This window comes from Artemia sp. Qi Xiang Cuo, chromosome 21, assembly GCF_049724085.1.
Source record: "Artemia sp. Qi Xiang Cuo chromosome 21, ASM4972408v1, whole genome shotgun sequence".
NCBI classification, from domain to species: Eukaryota; Metazoa; Arthropoda; class Branchiopoda; order Anostraca; family Artemiidae; genus Artemia; species Artemia sp. Qi Xiang Cuo.
This window is the reverse complement of record NC_142814.1, coordinates 819,583-840,305: the sequence shown is the minus strand read 5'-3', so window position 1 is coordinate 840,305 and position 20,723 is coordinate 819,583. Positions and strand designations below refer to the sequence as shown.

Below are 20,723 nucleotides of genomic sequence, written 5' to 3'. Positions count from 1 at the left end.
TACTGTCTTACAAACGATTTCATATTGTTCTGCCTCTTGTTTGTGTTTATGAAGCCAGTGTGGTCTTCGTCGCAATTTGAATTGAATGAATTGAATTTATTTATAACCCGTTGAAATACAATGATGAACGGAGTATAAAAAAAAAGAAAAAAGAAGAAGAAACGAGAAAACAAAAGAAAAAGACGGATAATGACAAATAAAACGAAATTAAAACTCATAGAACAATCGCGCAAGCATAATAATAAACCAGAAAATGACAACACAAGCCAAAATAACAAGCACATAGACAAGCACGAATAAAAAAAAGATAAAACTTGTGGAACAAGCACACAGGCATAATAATAAACCAAACAATCATACAGTATATATAACAAACACAAAAAGAGTAAACGTGAACGACCTATTGTTATAAAAGAGAACACCATGGGTGTCCATTTATTCCCCTATTGTAAGCTGCAATGCATTTATATTAAGTATCGATATTTATTGATATTGCTCGCTTGTTTTCACCCTTCCTTTTTTATTGTCCCTTTTAACTTTTTGTATATTTAAATATTTTAATGTCCCCCATTATATATATATATATATATATATATATATATATATATATATATATATATATATATATATATATATATATATATATATATATATATATATATATATATATATATATATATATATATATATATATATATATATATATATATATATATATATATATATATATTTAGTGACTGTGAATGAAATTTTATATTGTTTGCTCTTTCGAAGTTGGATAAAATGACAAATTTATAGACTCCAGAGGTCAATAGAATCGCATTGAGAAACTCCAGATTAGTTTGCTTTCTTGTGGGAAGCATGATCATAGTAGCCTATTCAATAAACTATAGTGAATTGAACTTTAATCTATCAGATTTTAATAAATTATCGTAGATAGAGTTCAGCCCAAATTCACCTGTGTCACGATTCAAAACTATATTAGTAGAACCCCCTTATTGACTCCCACGAGAACACCGTGCTGCCATCTACAATTAAGTCTAACTCTGACAGTTTCCGAGAAATTGATTGCGTAATTCAGGGGGTGAGAATTTCTGAGAAATTGATTTGTTGGAGTTCGTCCAGGAGAATTGTCTCCGGGCGAAGTTTGCACATGCGCATTAACGGTGGGGGAAATGTATTGATCTATAACTCGTGAAGGGACTCCATATATGGGCATAGAATCCCTAGGGAGAACACATGTGCTGTCAGTCCGAACGGGGCTCCATATATGGGCATAGACTCCCTAGGGGAAATGGATTTCCGAGAAATTGATTTGTTGATGTTAGTCCAGGAGAATTGTCTCCGGGCAAAGTTTATTAATGTCTGATGGATGAGGTCAAGGTCTTTGTTGGTGATCGTCCAGGAGAATTGTCTCCGGGCGAAGTTTATTAATGTCTGACGGATGATGTCAAGGTTGATTGATTTGTTGGTGTTCATCCAGGAGAATTGTCTCCGGGCGAATGTTTTGATCTTAGAGATGAAGAGATTAACGCGGGAAAGGGTTTCCTAGGAATTTCAAATGTGATAGCGCAGGGATGTCAAAACAAAAGGAACACGCAGAAATTACGTTTAGAGATTATTTGGGCGAAACCGTTTTGAGACATTTTAGAAGATGATTTACGCGAAACCGTTTGAGTCATTTTAGAAGATGATTTAGAAGAAGATTTGAGGGTGAAACTCTGTGGTCGTTATAATACACAAGTTTTATTTGAACTGTGTTGTGAGGTCCTGTAACCCAACCCCAAAGGACCCCGATCCCCCTACCCCAACCCCGAAGGAAGCCCCCGGCTCCCAAAGGTTCCCCAGGCCCCCAAAGGGTCCAAGAGACCCCAAAGGCCCCCAAGGTCCCCAAAGCTCCCCCGAAGCCCTCCAGTCCTCCCGCGCTTATTGAATTTTTTTAAATTTTTTCAGACTGAATTTTTTCGACTTAGAAAATATCCAACATTTTCCCGGTTTTTTTCTTTAACCCATTGGCATAGAGTTTTAGCCTAGAGTCTTAGCTTAGTTTTATTTAGAGTTGAAGTTTACTTTAGTTATAGTTAAGAGTTTAGAGTTTTAACTTAGAGACTTAGCTTCGAATTTTAGTCGGAGTTGAATTTTCCTTTAGTTTTAGTTAAGAGTTTAGAGTTTTAGCTAAGAGTCTTAGCTTAGAGTTTTAGTTAGAGTTCTAGTTTACTTAAGTTATAGTTAAGAGTTTAGTTTTTAGCTTAGAGTCTTAGCTTAGAGTTTTGGTTGAAGTTCTAGTTTAGTTTAGTTTTAGTTAAGAGTTTAGAGTTTTAGCTTAGAGTTTTAGTTAGAGTTGAAGTTTAGTTTAGTAATAATTAAGAGTTTAGAGTCTTAGCTTATAGTCTTAGCTTAGAGTTTTTGTTGAAGTTCTAGCTTAGTTTAGTTTTAGTTAAGAGTTTCGAGTTTTACCTTAGAGTCTTAGCTTAGTGTGTTTGTAAGAGTTCTAGTTTAGTTTAGTTTTAGTTAAGAGTTTAGAGTATTAGCTTAGAGTTTTTGTTGAAGTTCTAGTTTAGTTTAGTTTTAGTTAAGAGTTTAGAGTTTTAGCCTAGAGTTTTAGCTTAGAGTTTTTGTTAGAGTTGAAGTTTAGTTTAGTAATAGTTAAGAGTTTAGAGTTTTAGCTTGGAGTCTTAACTTAGAGTTTTAGTTAGAGTTGAAGTTTAGTTTAGTTATAGTTAAGAATTTACAGTTTAGCTTAAGAGTCATAGCTTAGAGTTTTTGTTAGAGTTCTAGTTTAGTTTTAGTTAATAGTTTAGAGTTTTACCTTAGAGTCTTAGCTTAGAGTTTTAGTTAGAGTTGAAGTTTACTTCAGTTTTAGTTAAGAATTTAGAGTTTTAGTTAAAGTTGGAAGTTAAGGTTAGTTATAGTTAAGAGTTGAGAGTTTTAGCCTAGTCTTAGCTTAGAGTTTTAGTTAGAGTTGGAAGTTAAGGTTAGTTATAGTTAAGAGTTGAGAGTTTTAGCTTTGAGTCTTAGCTTAGAGTTTTAGTTAGAGTTGAAGTTTAGTTTAGATATAGTTAAGAGTTTATAGTTTTAGCTTTGAGTCTTAGCTTAGAGTTTTAGTTAGAGTTGTAGTTTAGTTAAGTTTTAGTTAAGAGTTTAGAGTTTTAGCTTAGAATCATAGCTTAGAGTTTTAGTTAAATTGTAGTTTAGTTAAGTTTTAGTTAGGAGTTTAGAGTTTTAGCCTAGAGTCTTAGCTTAGAGCTTTGTTGAAGTTCTAGTTTACTTTAGTTTTAGTTAAGAGTTTAGAGTTTTACCTTAGAGTCTTAGCTTAGAGTTTTTGTTAGAGTTCAAGTTTAGTTTAGTTATAGTTAAGATCTTGGAGTTTTACCTCAGAGTCTTAGCTTAGATTTTCTTTTAGAGTTCAGGTATAGTTTAGTTCTGGCTGGGAGTTTGAAGTTATACCTTAGAGGACTAGCATATAGTTTGTGTTAGAATTTTAGTTTAGTTTAGTTTTATTTACTAGTTTAGAGTTTTTAGATTTTACTCTTAGAGGAGAGTGTCTGTTTAATCCCTAGGTTGGTTTAGATTTATTTAATAGATTAGAGTTTTAGCTTAGAGTCTTAACTTAGAGTTTTAGTTAGAGTTGAAGTTTAGTTATAGTTATAGTTAAGAGTTTAGAGTTTTAGCTTAGAGTTTTTGTTAGAGTTTTAGCTCTGTTTAGTTTTAGTTAAGAATTTAGAGCTTCACCTTAGAGTCTTAGCTTAGTGTTTTAGTTAGGGTCGAAGTTTACTTTAGTTATAGTTAAGAATGTAGAGTTTTAGGTTAGAATCATAGCATAGAGTTTTAGTTAAATTTGAAGTTTTAGTTAAGTTTTAGTTAAGAGTTTAGAGTTTTACACTAAATTCTTAACTTAAAGTTTTTGTTAGAGTTGAAGTTTAGTTTAGTTTTAGTTAAGAGTTTAGAGTCTTACATTAGAGTCTTAGCTTAGAGTTTTAGTTAGAGTTGAAGTTTAGTTTAGTTATAGTTAAGAATTTAGAGTTTTAGCTTAGAGTCAGAGCTTAGAGTTTTATTTAAAGTTGTAGTTTAGCTAAGTTTAGTTAAGACTTTAGAGCTTTAGCCTAGAGTCTTAGCTTAGAGCTTTAGTTAGAGTTGAAGTTTAGTTTAGTTATAGTTAAGAGTTTAGAGTTTTTAGCTTAGAGTCATAGCTTAGAGTTTCTGTTAGAGTTCTAGTTTAGTTAAGTTTTAGTTAAGAGTTTAGAGTTTTACCTTAGAGTCTTAGCTTAGAGCCTTAGTTAGAGTTGAAGTTTAGTTATAGTTAAGATTTTAGAGTTTTTATCTTAGATTCTTAGCTTATAGTTTCTGTTAGAGTTCTAGTTTAGTTTAGTTTTAGTTAAGAGCTTAGAGTTCTACCTTAGAGTCTTACCTTGATGTTTTAGTTAGAGTTGAAGTTTAGTTTAGTTTAGTTTTACATTATAGTTTTAGCTTATAGTTCTAGTTTAGTTAAGTTTTAGTTGAGTTTAGAGTTTTGGCATAGCGTCGTAGCATAGAGTTTTAGTTAGAGTTGAAGTTTAGTTATAGTTATAGCTAAGAGTTTAGAGTTTTAGCTTAGAGTTTTAGTTAGAGTCCTAGTTTAGTTTTGGTTATGATTTTCAGCCTGGAGATTTAGCTTATAATTAAGTTAGGATTGAAGTTTAATTATAGTCAAGAACTTTAGGTTTTTGTTTATAATCTTAGCTGAGAGTTTTAGTTAGAGTTGACATCTACTTTAGCTTGGACTAGGAGTTTATAGTTTTTAGCTTAGAGTCATAGCGTAGAGTCTTAGCTTAGAGTTCTACTTTAGTTTAGTTTTATTTAAGAGTTTAGAGTTTTAGCTTGGAGTCTCAGCTTAGAGTTTTAGTTATAGTTCTAGTTTAGTTTAGTTTTAGTTAAGAGTTTAGAGTTTATATTGTAGTTTTATCTTATAGTTTTTGTTATAGTTCTAGTTTAGTTTAGTTTAGTTTTGGTTAAGAGTTATATCCTGGAGTCTTAGCCTAGAGTTTAGTTAGAGTTGAAGTTTAGTTATTGTTAAGAGTTTAGAGTTTTATTTTAGAGTCTTAGCTTAGAGTTTTCGTTAGAGTTGAAGTTTAGTTTAGTTATAGTTAAGAGTTTAGAGTTTTTAGCTTAGAGTTCTAGTTATAGTTGAAGTTTAGTTTAGTTATAATTAAGAGTTTAGAGTTTTAGCTTTGAATCTTAGATTAGTATTTCTTTTCGAGTTCTTGTTTAGTTTATTTTAGTTTAGGTTAATAATTTTAGCCTAGAGTCTTAGCTTAGAGTTTAATTAGAGTTGAAGTTTAGTTATAGTTAAGAGTTTAGAGTTTTAGTTAGAGTTGAAGTTTAGTTTAGTTATAGTTAAGAGTTTAGAGTTTTTAGCTTAGTCATAGCTTAGAGTTTCTGTTAGATTTCTAGTTTAGTTTTAGTTAAGAGTTTAGAGGTTTACCTTAGAGTCTTAGCTTAGAGCCTTAGTTAGAGTTGAAGTTTAGTTGTAGTTAAGAGTTTAGAGTTTTTAGCTTAGAGTCTTAGCTTAGAGTTTCTGTTAGAGTTCTAGTTTAGTTTAGTTTTAGTTAAGAGTTTAGAGTTCGACCTTAGAGTCTTAGCTTGAAGTTTTAGTTAGAGTTGTAGTTTAGTTTAGTTTTACATTATAGTTTTAGCTTAGAGTTCTAGTTTAGTTTAGTTTTAGTTGAGTTTAGAGTTTTGGCATAGCGTCGTAGCATAGAGTTTTAGTTAGAGTTGAAGTTTAGTTATATTTATAGTTAAGAGTTTAGAGTTTTAGCTTAGAGTTCTAGTTTAGTTTAGTTTTAGTTATGATTTTCATCCTAGAGTTTTAGGTTAGAGTTAAGTTAGAATGGAAGTTTTGTTATAGCCAAGAGTTTAGAATTTTTGTTTAGAGTCTTAGCTTAGTGTTTTAGTTAGATTTGACGTCTACTTTATCTATGACTAGTAGTTTAGAGTTTTTAGCTTAGAGTCATAGCGTAGAGACTTAGCTTAGACTTCTATTTTAATTTAGCTTTAGTTAATAGTTTAGAGTTTTATCTTGGAGTCTTAGCTTAGAGTTTTAGCCATAGTTCTAGTTTAGTATAATTTTAGTTAAGAGTTTAGAGTTTATCTTGGAGTTTTGGCTTATAGTTTTTGTTAGAGTTCTAGTTTAGTTTTGGTTAAGAGTTTTAGCCTAGAGTCTTAGCTTAGAGTTTTAGTTAGAGTTGAAGTTTAGTTTAGCTATAGTTAAGAGTTTGGAGTTTTAGCTTTCAGTCTTAGCTTAGAGTTTTAGTTAGAGTTGAAGTTTAGTTTAGTTATAGTTAAGAATTTAGATTTTCTAGCTTAGAGTCATAGCTTAGAGATTTAGATAGAGTTGAAGTTTAGCTTAGTTTCAGTTAAGAGTTTTACCTTACAGTTTTAGCATAAAGTTTTAGTTAAAGCTGAAGTTTAGTTTAGTGATATTTAAGAATTTAGAGTTTCAGCTTAGAGTCTTAGTTAGAGTTCTACTTTATTTTATCTTTACTTAAGAGTGTAGAGTTTTAGCTTGGAGTCTTAACTTAGAGTTATTGTTAAATTTCTATTATAGTTTGGTTTTATTTTAGAGTTTAGAATTTTACCGTAGAGTTAGCATAGTGTTTTAGTTAGAGTTCTAGTTCAGTTTAGTTTTATTTAAGAGTTTACAGTTTTATCTTGAAGTCTTAGCTTAGAGTTTTAGTTAGAGCTCTAGTCTAGTTTAGTTTTTGTTAAAAGTTTAGAGTTTTACCTTTGAGTCTTAGCTTAGAGTTTTAGTTAGGATTGAAGTTTAGTTTAGTTATAGTTAAGAGTTTAGAGTTTTACCTTAGAGTCTCAGCTTAGAGTTTTAGTTATGGTTGAAGTTTAGTTTAGTTATAGTTAAGAGTTTAGAGTTTTACCTTAGAGTCATAGCTTAGAGATTTTCCCTAGAAGCAACATTTTTTCGTTTATGAGAGCAAGTTTTCTGTCAGAAGTAGCAATTTTTCCTTTCACACTAACAAATTTTCTCATCAAAGTAACAATTTATTCCTTAACACTAACAGAGTTTTAGTAACTTTAAAAAATTTCCTCATCGAATAAACAACTTTTTCCTCAATACTAACAAATTTCTACTTAAAAATATCAAATTTTTCTTAGAAGTATAATTTTTTTTCCGTTCATGATAAAAAGTTTTCAGTCAAAAGTAGCAAGTTTTTCATAAGACTTACAAATTTTCTCATCAAAGCAATATTTTTTTCCATAACACTAACATAATTTTAGTAAAACTAAAAAAATTCCTCATTGAATCAAAAAATGTTTCATCAATACTAATAAACTTCTACCTAAAAATATACAATTTATCCTAGAAGTAAATTTTTTTCAGTTCATGATAAAAAGTTTTTAGTCAAAAGTAGCAAGTTTTCCTTAAAACTTACAAATTTTCTCATAAAAGTCACAATTTTTCCGTAACACTAAGAGAGTTTTAATTACAGCTATCTAATTTCTCTTAGAAATAACAATTTTTCGTCAGTGATAACAAATTTTCTCGTAGAACTAACAAGTTTTATGTCAAAGATACCAAATGTTTCGTCAGTGATAACAATATTTTGATTGTGATAACAAGTTTTCTGTCAGAAGTAGCAAGTTTTCTGTCAAAGATACCAATTCTTTCTTAAAAGTAAAAATTTTTCGTCACTGATAACACAATTTCTGCTAGAAATAGCAAGTTGTCCATCAAAGATAACAAATTTTTCTTAGAAGTAGCGATTTTCTTCTAACAGCACCAAGTTTTCCGTCAAAGATAACAAATCTTCTCTTCGAAGTAACAACTTTTTCATTAACCTAACCTAACCTTTACTTAACACACCCCAATTTCTCTTGGAAGTCACATTTTTTCATCAGTGATAACACGTTTTCTGCTTGAGCTTGCAAGTTGTCCCTCAAAGATACCGAATTTTTTCTTAGAAGTAGCACTTTTTATTATGATAACAAGTTATCTTTTAGAAATAACAAGTTTTAAGTCAAACATACGAAATTTTTCTTGGAATTAACAATTTTTTCGTTGATGATAAACAATTTTTTCTTTTAGAAGTAGCAAGTTTTGCTTAACACTAACAAATCTTCGCATCGAAGTAACAACTTTTTCTTAATACTAATAAACTTTTACTTAACACTATCAAATTTCTCTTAGAAGTAACAGGTTTTTAACAAGTTTTCTTTCAAAGTTAGCTTTCACTACGTTTAAGTTAGGTTCATCTAACCTCCAAAACCATAGATTAGGTTAGGTTAAGTATAAACTAATATTAATAAATCAATAGAAACATTTCTCTATGTTTAAGTGGTTTTTCTATATTTAAGTTAGGTTCATCTAACCTCCAAAACCATAGGTTAGATTAGTTATGAATAAATATTTATAAATAAATAGAAATGTTTCATCATGTTTAAGTTAGGTTAGGTTAGATTAGCTTATCATGAGCGCTCATGATAAGCTAGCCTAACCTAACTTAAACATGGTACAAACTTGACCTGGGGGGATTTTCCGGCGAGTATGGTTAGGTTAGGCTAGATTAAGTTAGGTTAGGTTAGGTTAAGTTAGGTTCGGTTAGCCTACGTACGCGCGCGTACGTAGGCTAACTTAACCTAACCTAACCTAACTTAATTTATCCTAACCTAACCTAACCATACTCGCTGGAAAATCCCCCCAGGTCAACTTTGTACCATGTTTAAGTTAGTTTAGCTTATCATGAGCGCTCATGATAAGCTAACCTAACCTAACTTAAACATGATGAAATGTTTCTATTTATTTATTAATATTTATTCATAACTAATCTAACCTATGGTTTTGGAGATTAGATGAACCTAACTTAAATGTTGAGAAACCACTTAAATATGGAGAAATGTTTCTATTTATTTATTAATATTTATTTATACTTAACCTAACCTAACCTATGGTTTTGGAGGTTAGATGAACCTAACTTAAACGTAGTGAAAACTAACTTTGAAAGAAAACTTGTTAAATACCTGTAACTTCTAAGACAAATTTGATATTGTTAAATAAAAGTTTATTAGTATTAAGAAAAAGTTGTTACTTCGATGCGAAGATTTCTTAGTGTTAAGCAATACTTGCTACTTGTGACAGGAAAAATTGTTATCATCACCAAAAAAATTGTTAATTCCAAGAAATCTTTGGTTTGTTTGACTTAAAACTTGTTATTTCGAACTGATAACTTGTCATCATAATGAAAATTGCTACTTCTAAGAAAAAAATTGGTATCTTTGAGAGAAAACTTGTAAGCTCAAGCAGAAAACCTGTTATCACTGATGAAAAAATCTGACTTCCAAGAGAAATTGGGGTGTGTTAAGTAAAGCTTTGTTAGTATTAAGGAAAAAGTTGTTACTTCGAAGAGAAGATTTATTATCTTTGACGGAAAACTTGGTGCTATTAGAAGAAATTCGCTACTTCTATGAAAAATTTGTTATCCTTGCTGGACAACTTGCTAGTTCTAGCAGAAATTGTGTTATCAGTGACCAAAAATTGTAACTTTTAAGAAAGAATTGGTATCTTTGACAGAAAACTTGCTACTTCTGACAGAAAACTTGTTATCACAATCAAAAAAGTGTTATCACTGACGAAAAATTTGGTATCTTTGACATAAAACTTGTTACTTCTAACGGAAAATTTGTTATCACTGACAAAAAATTGTTACTTCTAAGAGAAATTTGATAGCTGTAATTAAAACTTTGTTAGTGTTAAGGAAAAATTGTTACTTTGATGAGAAAATTTGTAAGTGTTAAGGAAAACTTGCTACTTTTGGCTGAAATTTTTTTATCATGAACGGAAAATAATTATGCTTCTAAGAAAAATTTGATATTTTTAAGTAGAAGTTTGTTAGTATTGAGGAAAAAGTTGTTGATTCAATGAGGAAATTTTTTAGTTTTACTAAAATTCTGTTAGTGTTATGGAAAAAATTGTTGCTTTGATGAGAAAATTTGTAAGTGTTAAGGAAAACTTGCTACTTTTGACTGAAGACTTTTGATCATGAACGGAAAAAAATTATGCTTCTAAGAAAAATTTGATGTTTTTAAGTAGAAGTTTGTTAGTATTGAGGAAAAAGTTGTTGATTCGATGAGAAAATTTTTTAGTGTTACTAAAACTCTGTTAGTGTTAAGGAATAAATTGTTACTTTGATGAGAAAATTTTTTAGTGTGAAAAGAAAAATAACTACTTCTGAAAGAAAACTTGCTCTCGTAAACAAAAAATTTTACTTCTAGGAAAAATCTCTAAGCTAAGACTCTAAGGTAAAAATCTAAACTCTTAACTATAACTAAACTAAACTTCAACCCTAACTAAAATTATAAGCTAAGACTCTAAGGTAAAACTCTAAACTTTTAACTAAAACTAAACTAAACTAGAACTCTAACAAAAACTCTAAGCTAAGACTTCAAGATAAAACTGTAAACTCTTAAATAAAACTAAACTGAACTAGATCTCTAACTAAAATTCTAAGGTAAAAATCTAAACTCTTAACGAAAACTAAACTAAACTAGAAGTCTAACTAAAACTCTAAGCTAAGATTTCAAGCTAAAACTCTAAACTCTTAAGTAAAGCTAAACTAAAGTAGAACTCTAAATAAAACTCTCAAGCTAAGACTCTAAGCGAAACCTCTAAACTCTTAACTATAACTAAACTAAACTTCAACTCTAACTAAAACTTTATGCTAAAACTCTAAACTCTTAATTAAAACTAAAATAAACTTCAACTCTATCAAAAACTCTAAGCTATGACTCTAAGCTAAAAACTGTAAACTCTTAACTATAACTAAACTAAACTTCAACTCTATTTAAAACTCTAAGCTAAGACTCTAAACTAAAACTCTAAACTTCAACTCTTACTAAACTCTAAGCTAAGACTCTAGGCTAAAACTCTTAACCAAAACTAAACTAAAACTCTAACTAAAACTCTAAGCTAAAACTCTAAGCTAAAACTCTAAACTCTTAACTATAATTAAACTAAACTTCAACTCTAACTAAAACTTTAGTTTAAGACTCTAATTTAAAACTCTTAACTAAAACTAAACTAAACTTCAAATCTATCAAAAACTCTAAGGTAAGACTCTAAGCTAAAAACTCTAAACTCTTAACTATAACTAAACTAAACTTCAACTCTAACTAAAACTGTAAGCTAAGACTCTAAACTAAAATTCTAAACTCTTAACTATAACTAAACTTTAACTCTAACTAAACTCTAAGCTAAGACTCTAGGCTAAAACTCTTACCCAAAACTAAACTAAACTAGAACTCTAACAAAAACCCTAAGCTAAAACTCCAAGATAAACTCTTAACTAAAACTAAAATAAACTAGAACTATAACTAAAACTCTAAGCTAAGACTCCAAGATAAAACTCTAAACTCTTAACTAAAGCTAAACTAAAGTTGAACTCTAAGCTAAGACTCTACGCTATGACTCTAAGCTAAAAACTCTAAATTCCTAACCATAACTAAAGTAAACTTCAACTCTAACTAAAAATCTAAGCTAAGACTCTAAACTAAAACTCTAAACTCTTAACTATAACTAAACTTCAACTCTAACTAAACTCTAAGCTAAGACTCTAGGCTAAAACTCATAACCAAAACTAAAAACTAGAACTCTAACTAAAACTCTAAGCTAAAACTCTAAGCTAAAACTCTTAACTATAACTAAACTTCAACTCTAACTAAAACTCTAAGCTACGACTCTATGCCAAAACTCTAAACTCAACTAAAACTAAACTAAACTAGAACTCTAAGCTAAATCTATAATGTAAAACTAAACTAAACTTCAACTCTAACTAAAACTTCAAGCAAAGACTCTAAGGTAAAATTCTAAACTCTTAACTAAAACTAAACTAAACTAGAACTCTATCAAAAACTCTAAGCTAAGACTCTAAGCTAAAAACTCTTAACTATAACTAAACTTCAACTGTAACTAAGGCTCGAAGCTAAGACTCTAAGGTAAACCTATAAACTCTTAACTAAAACTTAACTAAACTAGAACTCTAACAGAAACTCTAAGCTATGACTCTGAGCTAAAAACTCTAAACTCTTAACTATAACTAAACTAAACTTCAACTCTAACTAAAGCTCTAAGCTAAGACTCTAGGCTAAAACTCGAAACTCTTCACTAAACTTAACTAAACTACAACTTTAACTAAAACTCTAAGCTATGACTATAAGCTATAACTCTAAAATCTTAACTATAACTAAACTAAACTTCAGATCTATCTAAAACTATAAGATAAGACTATAAGGTAAAACTATAAACTCTTAACTAAAACTAAACTAAACTTCAACTCTAACTAAAGCTCTAAGCTAAGACTCTAGGCTAAAACTCTAAACTCTTAACTGAAACTTAGCTAAACTAAAACTTTAACTAGAACTCTAAGCTTTGACTCTAAGCTAAAACTCTAAATTATTAACTATAACTAAACTAAACTTCAACTCTAACTAAAACTCTAAGCTAGGACTCTAAGATAAAACTCTAAACTCTTAACTAAATCTAAACTAAGCTAGAACTCTAACAAAAACTACGATCTAAAACTCTAAACTCTAAACTTTTACTATAACTAAAATTCAACTATACATCAAAATATAAGCTAATAATCTCAGATAAATATATAATCTCTCAACTAAAGCTAAACTAAATAAAAACTTCAATAGCAACTATAAGCTCAAACTCTAAGATAAAAACTCTAAACTTTTATCTAAAACCAAACCTAATTAGAACTCTAACAAAAACTCTAAGCTAAAACCCTAAACATCTTAACTAAAACTAAAGTAAACTACAACTCTAACTAAAACTCTAGGGTAAAACTCCAAGCTCTTAACTATAACTAAACTAAACTTGAACTCTAACAAAACTCTAAGCTAAGACTCTAAGGTAAAACTCTAGACTCTTAACTAAATATAAAGTAAACTAGAACTTCAAAAAAGCTCTAAGCTAAGACTCTAGGCTAAAACTCTAAACTCCTAACTAAAACTTAACTAAATTACAACTTTAACTAAAACTCTAAGCTATGATTCTAAGCTAAAACTCTAAATTCGTAACTATAACTAAACTAAGCTTCAACTCTAACTAAAACTCTAAGCTAAGACTCAAAGCTAAAACTCCAAACTCTTAACTATAGCTAAACTAAACTCTAAGCTAAGACTCTAGGCTAAAACTCTCAACTCTTAACTGTAACTAACCTTAACTTCCAACTCTTACTAAAACTCTAAGCTAAGACTCTAAGCTAAGACTCATGGCTAAAACTCTAAACTCGTAACTAAAACTTAACTAAACTATAACTTTAACTAAAACTCTAAGCTATGACTCTAAGCTATAACTCTAAATTCTTAACTATAACTAAACTAAACTTCAACTCTAACTAAAACTCTAAGTTAAAACTCTAAACTCTTAACTAAAACTAAAGTAAACTAGAACTACTAAGAAAAACTCTACGCTAAGACTCTAAGCTAAAACTCTAAACTCTTAACTAAAACTAAACTAAGCTAGAACTTCAACAAAAACTCTAAGCTAAGACTCTAGGCTAAAACTCTAAACTCTTAACTAAAACTAAACTAAAACTACAACTTTAACTAAAGCTCTAAGTTAAGACTCTAAGCTAAAACTCTAAACTCTTAACTATTACTTAACTAAACTTCAACTCTATCTAAAACTCTATGCTAAAACTCTAAACTCTTAACTAAAACTAAACTAGAACTTCAACAAAAACTCTAATCTAAGATACTAAGCTAAAAACTAAACTCTTAACTATAACTAAACTAAACTAGAACTCTAAAAAAAACTCTAAGCTAAGACTCTAAACTCTTAACTAAAACTTAACTAAACTATAACTTTAACTAAAACTCTAAGCTATGACTCTAAGCTAAAACTCTAAATTCTTAACTATAACTAAACTAAACTTCAGCTCTAAATTAAACTCTAAGCTAGGACTCTAAGGTAAAACTCTAAACTCTTAACTAAAACTAAACTAAACTTAAACTCTAACAAAAACTCTAAGATAAGACTCTAGGCTAAGACTCTAAACTCTTAACTAAAAATTAACTAAATTACAACTTTAACTAAAACTCTAAGCTTTGACTCTAAGCTAAAACTTTAAATTCTTAACTATAGCTAAACTAAACTTCAACTCTAACTAAAACTCTAAGCTAAGACTCTAAGCTAAAACTCTAAACTCTTAACTAAAAATAAACTAAACTAGAACTCTAACAAAAACTCTAAGCTAAAACTCTTAACTATAACTATAACTAAACTTCAACTCTAACTAAAACTCTAAGTTAAGACTCTAAGCTAAAAATCTAAACTCTTAACTAAAACTAAACTAACTAGAACTTCAACAACAACTCTAAGCTAAGACTCTAAGCTAAAAACTCTAAACTCTTAACTTAAACTAAACTAGAACTCTAACAAAAACTCTAAGCTAAAACTCTAAACTCTTAAGTAAAACTAAAGTAAACTACATCTCTAACTAAAACTCTAAGGTAAAACTCCAAGATTTTAACTATAACTAAACTAAGCTTGAACTCTAACAAAACTCTAAGCTAAGATTCTAAGTTAAAACTCTAAACTCTTAACTAAATCTAAAGTAAACTAGAACTTCAACAAAGCTCTAAGCTAAGAATCTAGGCTAAAACTCTAAACTCATAACTAAAACTTAACTAAGCTAAAAATCTAAATTCCTAACTATAACTAAACTAAACTTCAACTCTAACTAAAGCTCTAAGCTAAGACTCAAAGTTAAAACTCCAAACTCTTAACTATAGCTAAACTAAACTTCAACTTTAACTAAACTCTAAGCTAAGACTCTAGGCTAAAACTCTCAACTCTTAACTGTAACTAACCTTAACTTCCAACTCTTACTAAAACTCTAAACTAAGACTCTAAGCTAAGACTCTAGGCTAAAACTCCAAACTCTTAACTAAAACTTAACTAAACTACAACTTTAACTAAAACTCTTAAGATATGACTCTAAGCTATAGCTCTAAATTCTTAACTATAACTAAACTAAACTTCAACTCTAACTAAAACTCTAAGCTAAAACTCTAAACTCTTAACTAAAACTAAACTAAACTAGAGCTTCAACAAAAACTTTAATATAAGACTCTCAGGTAAAACTCTTAACTAAAACTTAAGTAAACTAGAACTCTAACAAAAACTCTAAGCTAAGACTCTAAGGTAAAACTCTAAACTCTTAACAAAAACTAAACTAAGGTAGAACTTCAACAAAAACTTTAAGCTAAGACTCTAAGGTAAAACTCTAAACTATTAACTAAATCTAAACTAAAACTACAACTTTAACTAAAACTCTAAGTTAAGACTCTAAGCTAAAACTCTAAACTCTTAACTATTACTAAACTAAACTTCAACTCTAAGCTAAAACTCTAAACTCTTAACTAAAACTAAACTAGAACTTCAACAAAAACTCTAAGCTAAAAACTAAACTCTTAACTATTACTAAACTAAACTAGAACTCTTAACAAAAACTCTAAGCTAAGACTCTAAGCTAAAACTCTTAACTAAAACTAAAGTAAACTTCAACTCTGACTAAAACCCTAAGCTATGACTATAAGGTAAAACTCTAAACTCTTAACTAAGACTAAACTGAACTTCAACTCTAACTAAAACTCTAATCTAAGACTCTAAGCTAAAACTCTTAACTAAAACTATACTAAACTAGAACTCTAACAAAAACTCTAAGCTAAAAACTCTAAACTCTTAACTAAAACTAAACTAAACTAGAACTCTAACAAAAACTCTAAGCTAAGACTCTAAGCTAAAACTCTAAACTCTTAACCAAAACTAAATTAAACTTCAGCTCTAAATAAAACTAAGCTAAGACTCTAGGCTAAAACTCTATGCCAATGGGTTAAAGAAAAAAACCGGAAAAATGTTGGATAATTTCTAAGTCAAAAAAATTCAGTCCAAAAAAATTAAAAAAAATTTAATACGCGCGGGAGGATTGGAGGGCTTCGGGGGAGCTTTGGGGGCCCTGGGGGCCTTTGGGGTCTCTTGGGTCCTTTGGGGGTCTGGGGAACCATTGGGAGCCGGGGGCTTCCTTCAGGGTTGGGGTAGGGGGATCGAGGTCCTTTGGGGTTGGGATACAGGACCTCACAACACTGTTCAAATAGAGCTTGTGTATTATAACGACCATAGAGTTTCACCCTCAAATCCTCTTCTAAATCATCTTCTAAAATCATCTTCTAAAATGCCTCAAAACGGTTTCGCCCAAATAATCTCTAAACGTAATTTCTGCGTGTTCCTTTTGTTTTGACATCCCTGCGCTGTCACATTTGAAATTCCTATGAAACCCTTTCCCGCGTTAATCTCTTCATCTCTCAGATCAAAATATTCGCCCGGAGACAATTCTCCTGGATGAACACCAACAAATCAATCAACCTTGACATCATCCGTCAGACATTAATAAACTTCCCCCAGAGACAATTCTCCTGGACGATCACCAACAAATCAATCGACCTTGACATCATCCATCAGACATTAATAAACTTTGCCCGGAGACAATTCTCCTGGGCTAACATCAACAAATCAATTTCTCGGAAATCCATTTTCCCTAGGGGGTTTATGCCTATATATGGAGCCCCGTTCGGACTGACAGCACATGTGTTCTCCCTAGGGAGTCTATGCCCATATATGGTGTCCCGTCACGAGTTATAGATCAATACATTTCCCCCACTGTTAACGCGCATGTGCAAGCCTCACCCGGAGACAATTCTCCCGAACAAATTCCGACAAATCAATTTCTCAGAAATTCTCTCCCCTCGATTACGCAATCAATTTCTCGGAAACTGTCAGAGTTAGACTTAATTGTAGATGGCAGCACGGTGTTCTCGTGGGAGTCAATAAGGGGGTTCTACTTATATTCTTGAATAAGATTTTCTTTATTTCAAGAGTTTCACGGAAATTTTGTTTTAAACCCCAGCCCCGGTCACCCAATGTAGTTGACCTCTGTCCAAGTGTTATTGAACGCTAATGAACCGAATCCAAGAAAGTCAAAGAGGCTATTTTTTTTTTATTTTGAATATAAACTATTGTTTCTTTGTATGATTTCGTATATAAACTATTGTTTTAAATTGTTTTAGTTTAGTTTTACTACTGATGATGGTCACTGCATATGTGACCGAAATATCTGGTATTTTTTTTTGTTAATTTCTATCACTGTTTGTAAAACACTGTCTATTAAAAGAATTTTATCCCTATTTGAACTTTTATTTATCGTCATGAAAAAGCAGTGTGGTCTCCGAAATTATCTATGTTAAGTATCAAGGACAGTGAAAATAAGGTGTAATAGTTTTAATTAGTAATGTCAAGACTGACACGCCATATATTTAAAAAGTAGAGAAAATTGGGAATTTAGTTTTTAACGAAAAAGGCCTCCAAATGCAATAATTAGATTTCCCTGCCAGATAATATCTTTTTGCAAATTGTTAGTAATATATTTTCTTAGTAAACAATTCTGTTTCTGCGTGCTAACGAAACTTTTTTGGTAACAATTACGATGGTGGGAACAGGCCTCTGTAGGCTACTACCATGCGTTTGGCTAGATTATTCTAAACTCAATTTTGGTATTTGGTGATAGCGATTGCGAAGAAAAAATTTCAAGTAACAGTTTCTAGTTCTCAAAAAACAAACAGGAAAAAGGTCAGGTGAGATTAGAAATACATAAGTAAACTCTCTGTGCTTAAACTAATATATCTTATTCATCTATTTTTATATTCATCTTTTATCCAAGCTTTACGTTTGAAAGTTTTGTTCTTCTTATTGTACCCTCTTCCCATCATTATATATTTTTCATTACATGTGAAGTGTTTGAAATATTCTATATGAATAAGTCGTGTGCAATCGATAGATTAAATGGCAGATTTGGGATGTTCGTTTTAACTTTAAACCATTTGTCGAGTTGAAGTGAAGTAAAATCAGGTGGGTGTCCAGTGGTACCTAAATGAAACCTTCTAGGTACACAAACTCTGTAACCTTGAAAATCTAATATAGTCCTAATATAAGGGAGCCAATTATTACATAACTGTAGACGGGGGGGGGGGTCAAGAACCAACAATAAAACAGAATTCTAACTCTTTTAAGAGCCATTTTTAGCTTTGAGGTTACACATTATTAATCAAATTTTACAATTTAAAAAATATAATATTTTACCAAAAAAAATTACTAGTACAAAATTTATGAAAAATATATTATGTATAACCAAATTTAGATATATTATTTCATTTCCCTATTACTGTAAAAATCCCAAATAATGACAATTTCTATGAAACAACCATTCTCGTGGAGTGCCCACAGGGAGTTTTAATTAAATATAGGCTCAGTAGAGAACCAGATGGACACTTCTTCCTGGATGGAGCACATGCGAAGAAACTGAATAACAACCCTGGAGTCCTGCCATCTAGATATCGTTTTTTCAGGTCCTGCTTCTGCCAAAGTTGATCTTCTTGAAGAAATGATCGAAACAGGAATGAATATTGCGCGTCTCAATTTCTCTCACGGCTCATACGAATACCATGCAAACACAATTCGGTGTGTTCGTGAAGCTATATCTAACTTAGAAAAGAGAATCAATATGACAGTTCCTGTAGCCATAGCTCTTGATACTAAAGGTCCGGAAATCAGAACTGGACTCTTGCAAGGAGTGAGTCTTTTTTATTATTTATTTATTTTTTCTCATTATTCCTGATACAGAACTAAGATAAGCCACTGTAAAAAAAAAAAAAAACTGTTCAAGAATTAAAATTGTGGTCTAAGTTAGGCCCTATCCAGGATTCTTATTGGGGGGGGGGGTGTCTGCAAAATAAACCTTTAAAAAAACATCAAAAAATTTTTAATATTTTTAAGAGCCGGAAAAAAAATTTGGGGGAGAGGGGTTCAAAACCCTCAACCCGCCCCTGGATACGGCCTTGGGTGTAAGCCTACCTCCGGCCCATTGGAAATGTGTTGTCTCTACAGGCTAATGAAACTATTATATTCTCACCATGTCAACACATAGAAGTAATCACCCCCCCCCCTCTCCCTGAAATTAGAAGAAAGAATCTCCCAAGAAAAATTAGAAACAGAAGACACTGAAAATTTTGTAAAACAAGAAACATTCCCATTTAAATCTCGGTAAAAACAATTTTTCTGGTACCGCTTGCACCCCCCCCCCCATGGAAAATTCTTGGTGGTGCTCATAGTTCAAGCCACCCCAGTTGAATTTATTTTATGTTTAGTTGTCAAAGCAAAATATGTTTGAAACGATCAAGGGGGAAAGTAGAATGACGATTAACAATTTTTGATGCCGACTATACATACCCTCTCCCTCCCTGTTGGGAAATTCTTGGTGGCATGCACGGTAGAAACCACCCCAGATACATTTATTTGTCAAAGGTAGAAATGTTTGAGAGGATCAATGAGGAAACTAAAATGATGATTAACTATTTTCTGTGCATACTCTGCGTATTTGGACCTAGAAAGAATGGGTTCTTATAAACTGCCTGCGTTTAAAGTTTGGGCCAAAGAGTATGGGTAGCCTATAAGATTGGAAGCTAGTGCTTGTGCAGACGAAAAAAAAACTATCCACGCCATCTAGCGTTTGGCCACACCTAGTGTAATTTAATTAGTGTAATTGGTAAAATTAAGGTAGCAATAAGTATCTGATCTCAGTTCCTTCTAGAAAAATAATTACAGAGCTTGAAAATGCTAAGTGTCGCCAAATGCTAGATGTCGTTGACAGTTTTTCTCTAGCGCCAGTTTCCACTCTTGTAAGTTACACATACTCTTTGGTTTGGCCTAAAATTAGCCAAGTGGACAACAATTGTCGGCAAAGGTACTTAAATGGATGCAATAACAGCAACCTGTGTCTCATTTATTTATTCTTTTCTTACAAATGTGTAGACACCCTTAGGACGATTAGCTTTCAATTCTCGAATTAGAATAATATTCACCATAGTCCTAATAGGACACTACTTTTGAGCCTAAACCAAATCTGGATAAAAACAGGTAAAAAAAAGAATAAAATAAAGTGAAGAATGGTTTTGAATAAAACGGAACAATTACAAAAATGAATATGTGATCATGTTGCGCCCTGTCCAGAATAAAAGGGTCTAACTTACGCTTTCATAATTTCACCGGAGAGTGAAAATAAGGGTTCTAAGCTCCTTAAATATATATATATATATATATATATATATATATATATATATATATATATATATATATATATATATATATATATATATATATATATATATATATATATATATATATAAATCATGATGGCTGTGATGAGGAGGAAAAACTCTAATGTAATGGGGGGGGGGGGGAATGGTTCAATGAGGAATTAATTTATCAGTCCAAATGCGTAACCACACTTCCTAGAGTCATCTATTTGCCAAGTTCCTCTAATATTGTATGGAGATCAAATTCTCTGAGAGAGCGTTTACCTATGGAGGTACGTGAACTAGTTACCTACTTTGTAGCGAGATACAGACATATACAAAAGAAAACACAAATAAGAAAGTAATATATTTATTGAGACTTACACCTGAGTTTATAGCAGTGTACGAATATAGACAAGCTTCAAATCAATCGTACATACAGAATAATCTTTCCTCAGTCATTCCTAGGTTTTTAATGACCTTATCTCAATGATTTCTCTATTCTTAATGATGCCGAAAAGCCTTTTTTCACTTTCACG

At 30.8% G+C, this 20,723-nt stretch overlaps 1 protein-coding gene across 2 annotated transcripts in view; it reads left to right on the top strand.

The window, feature by feature from the left end:
• The window catches only part of LOC148939129 (pyruvate kinase-like), a 122,699-nt gene that overhangs the window by 50,980 nt on the left and 50,996 nt on the right, over positions 1-20,723 (top strand). For both annotated transcript variants that reach the window (XM_089107003.1, XM_089107002.1), the window contains exon 3: positions 18,460-18,683. In XM_089107003.1, coding sequence (XP_088963129.1) covers positions 18,460-18,683 — 224 coding nt within the window. The remainder of the gene's footprint in view (positions 1-18,459; positions 18,684-20,723) is intronic.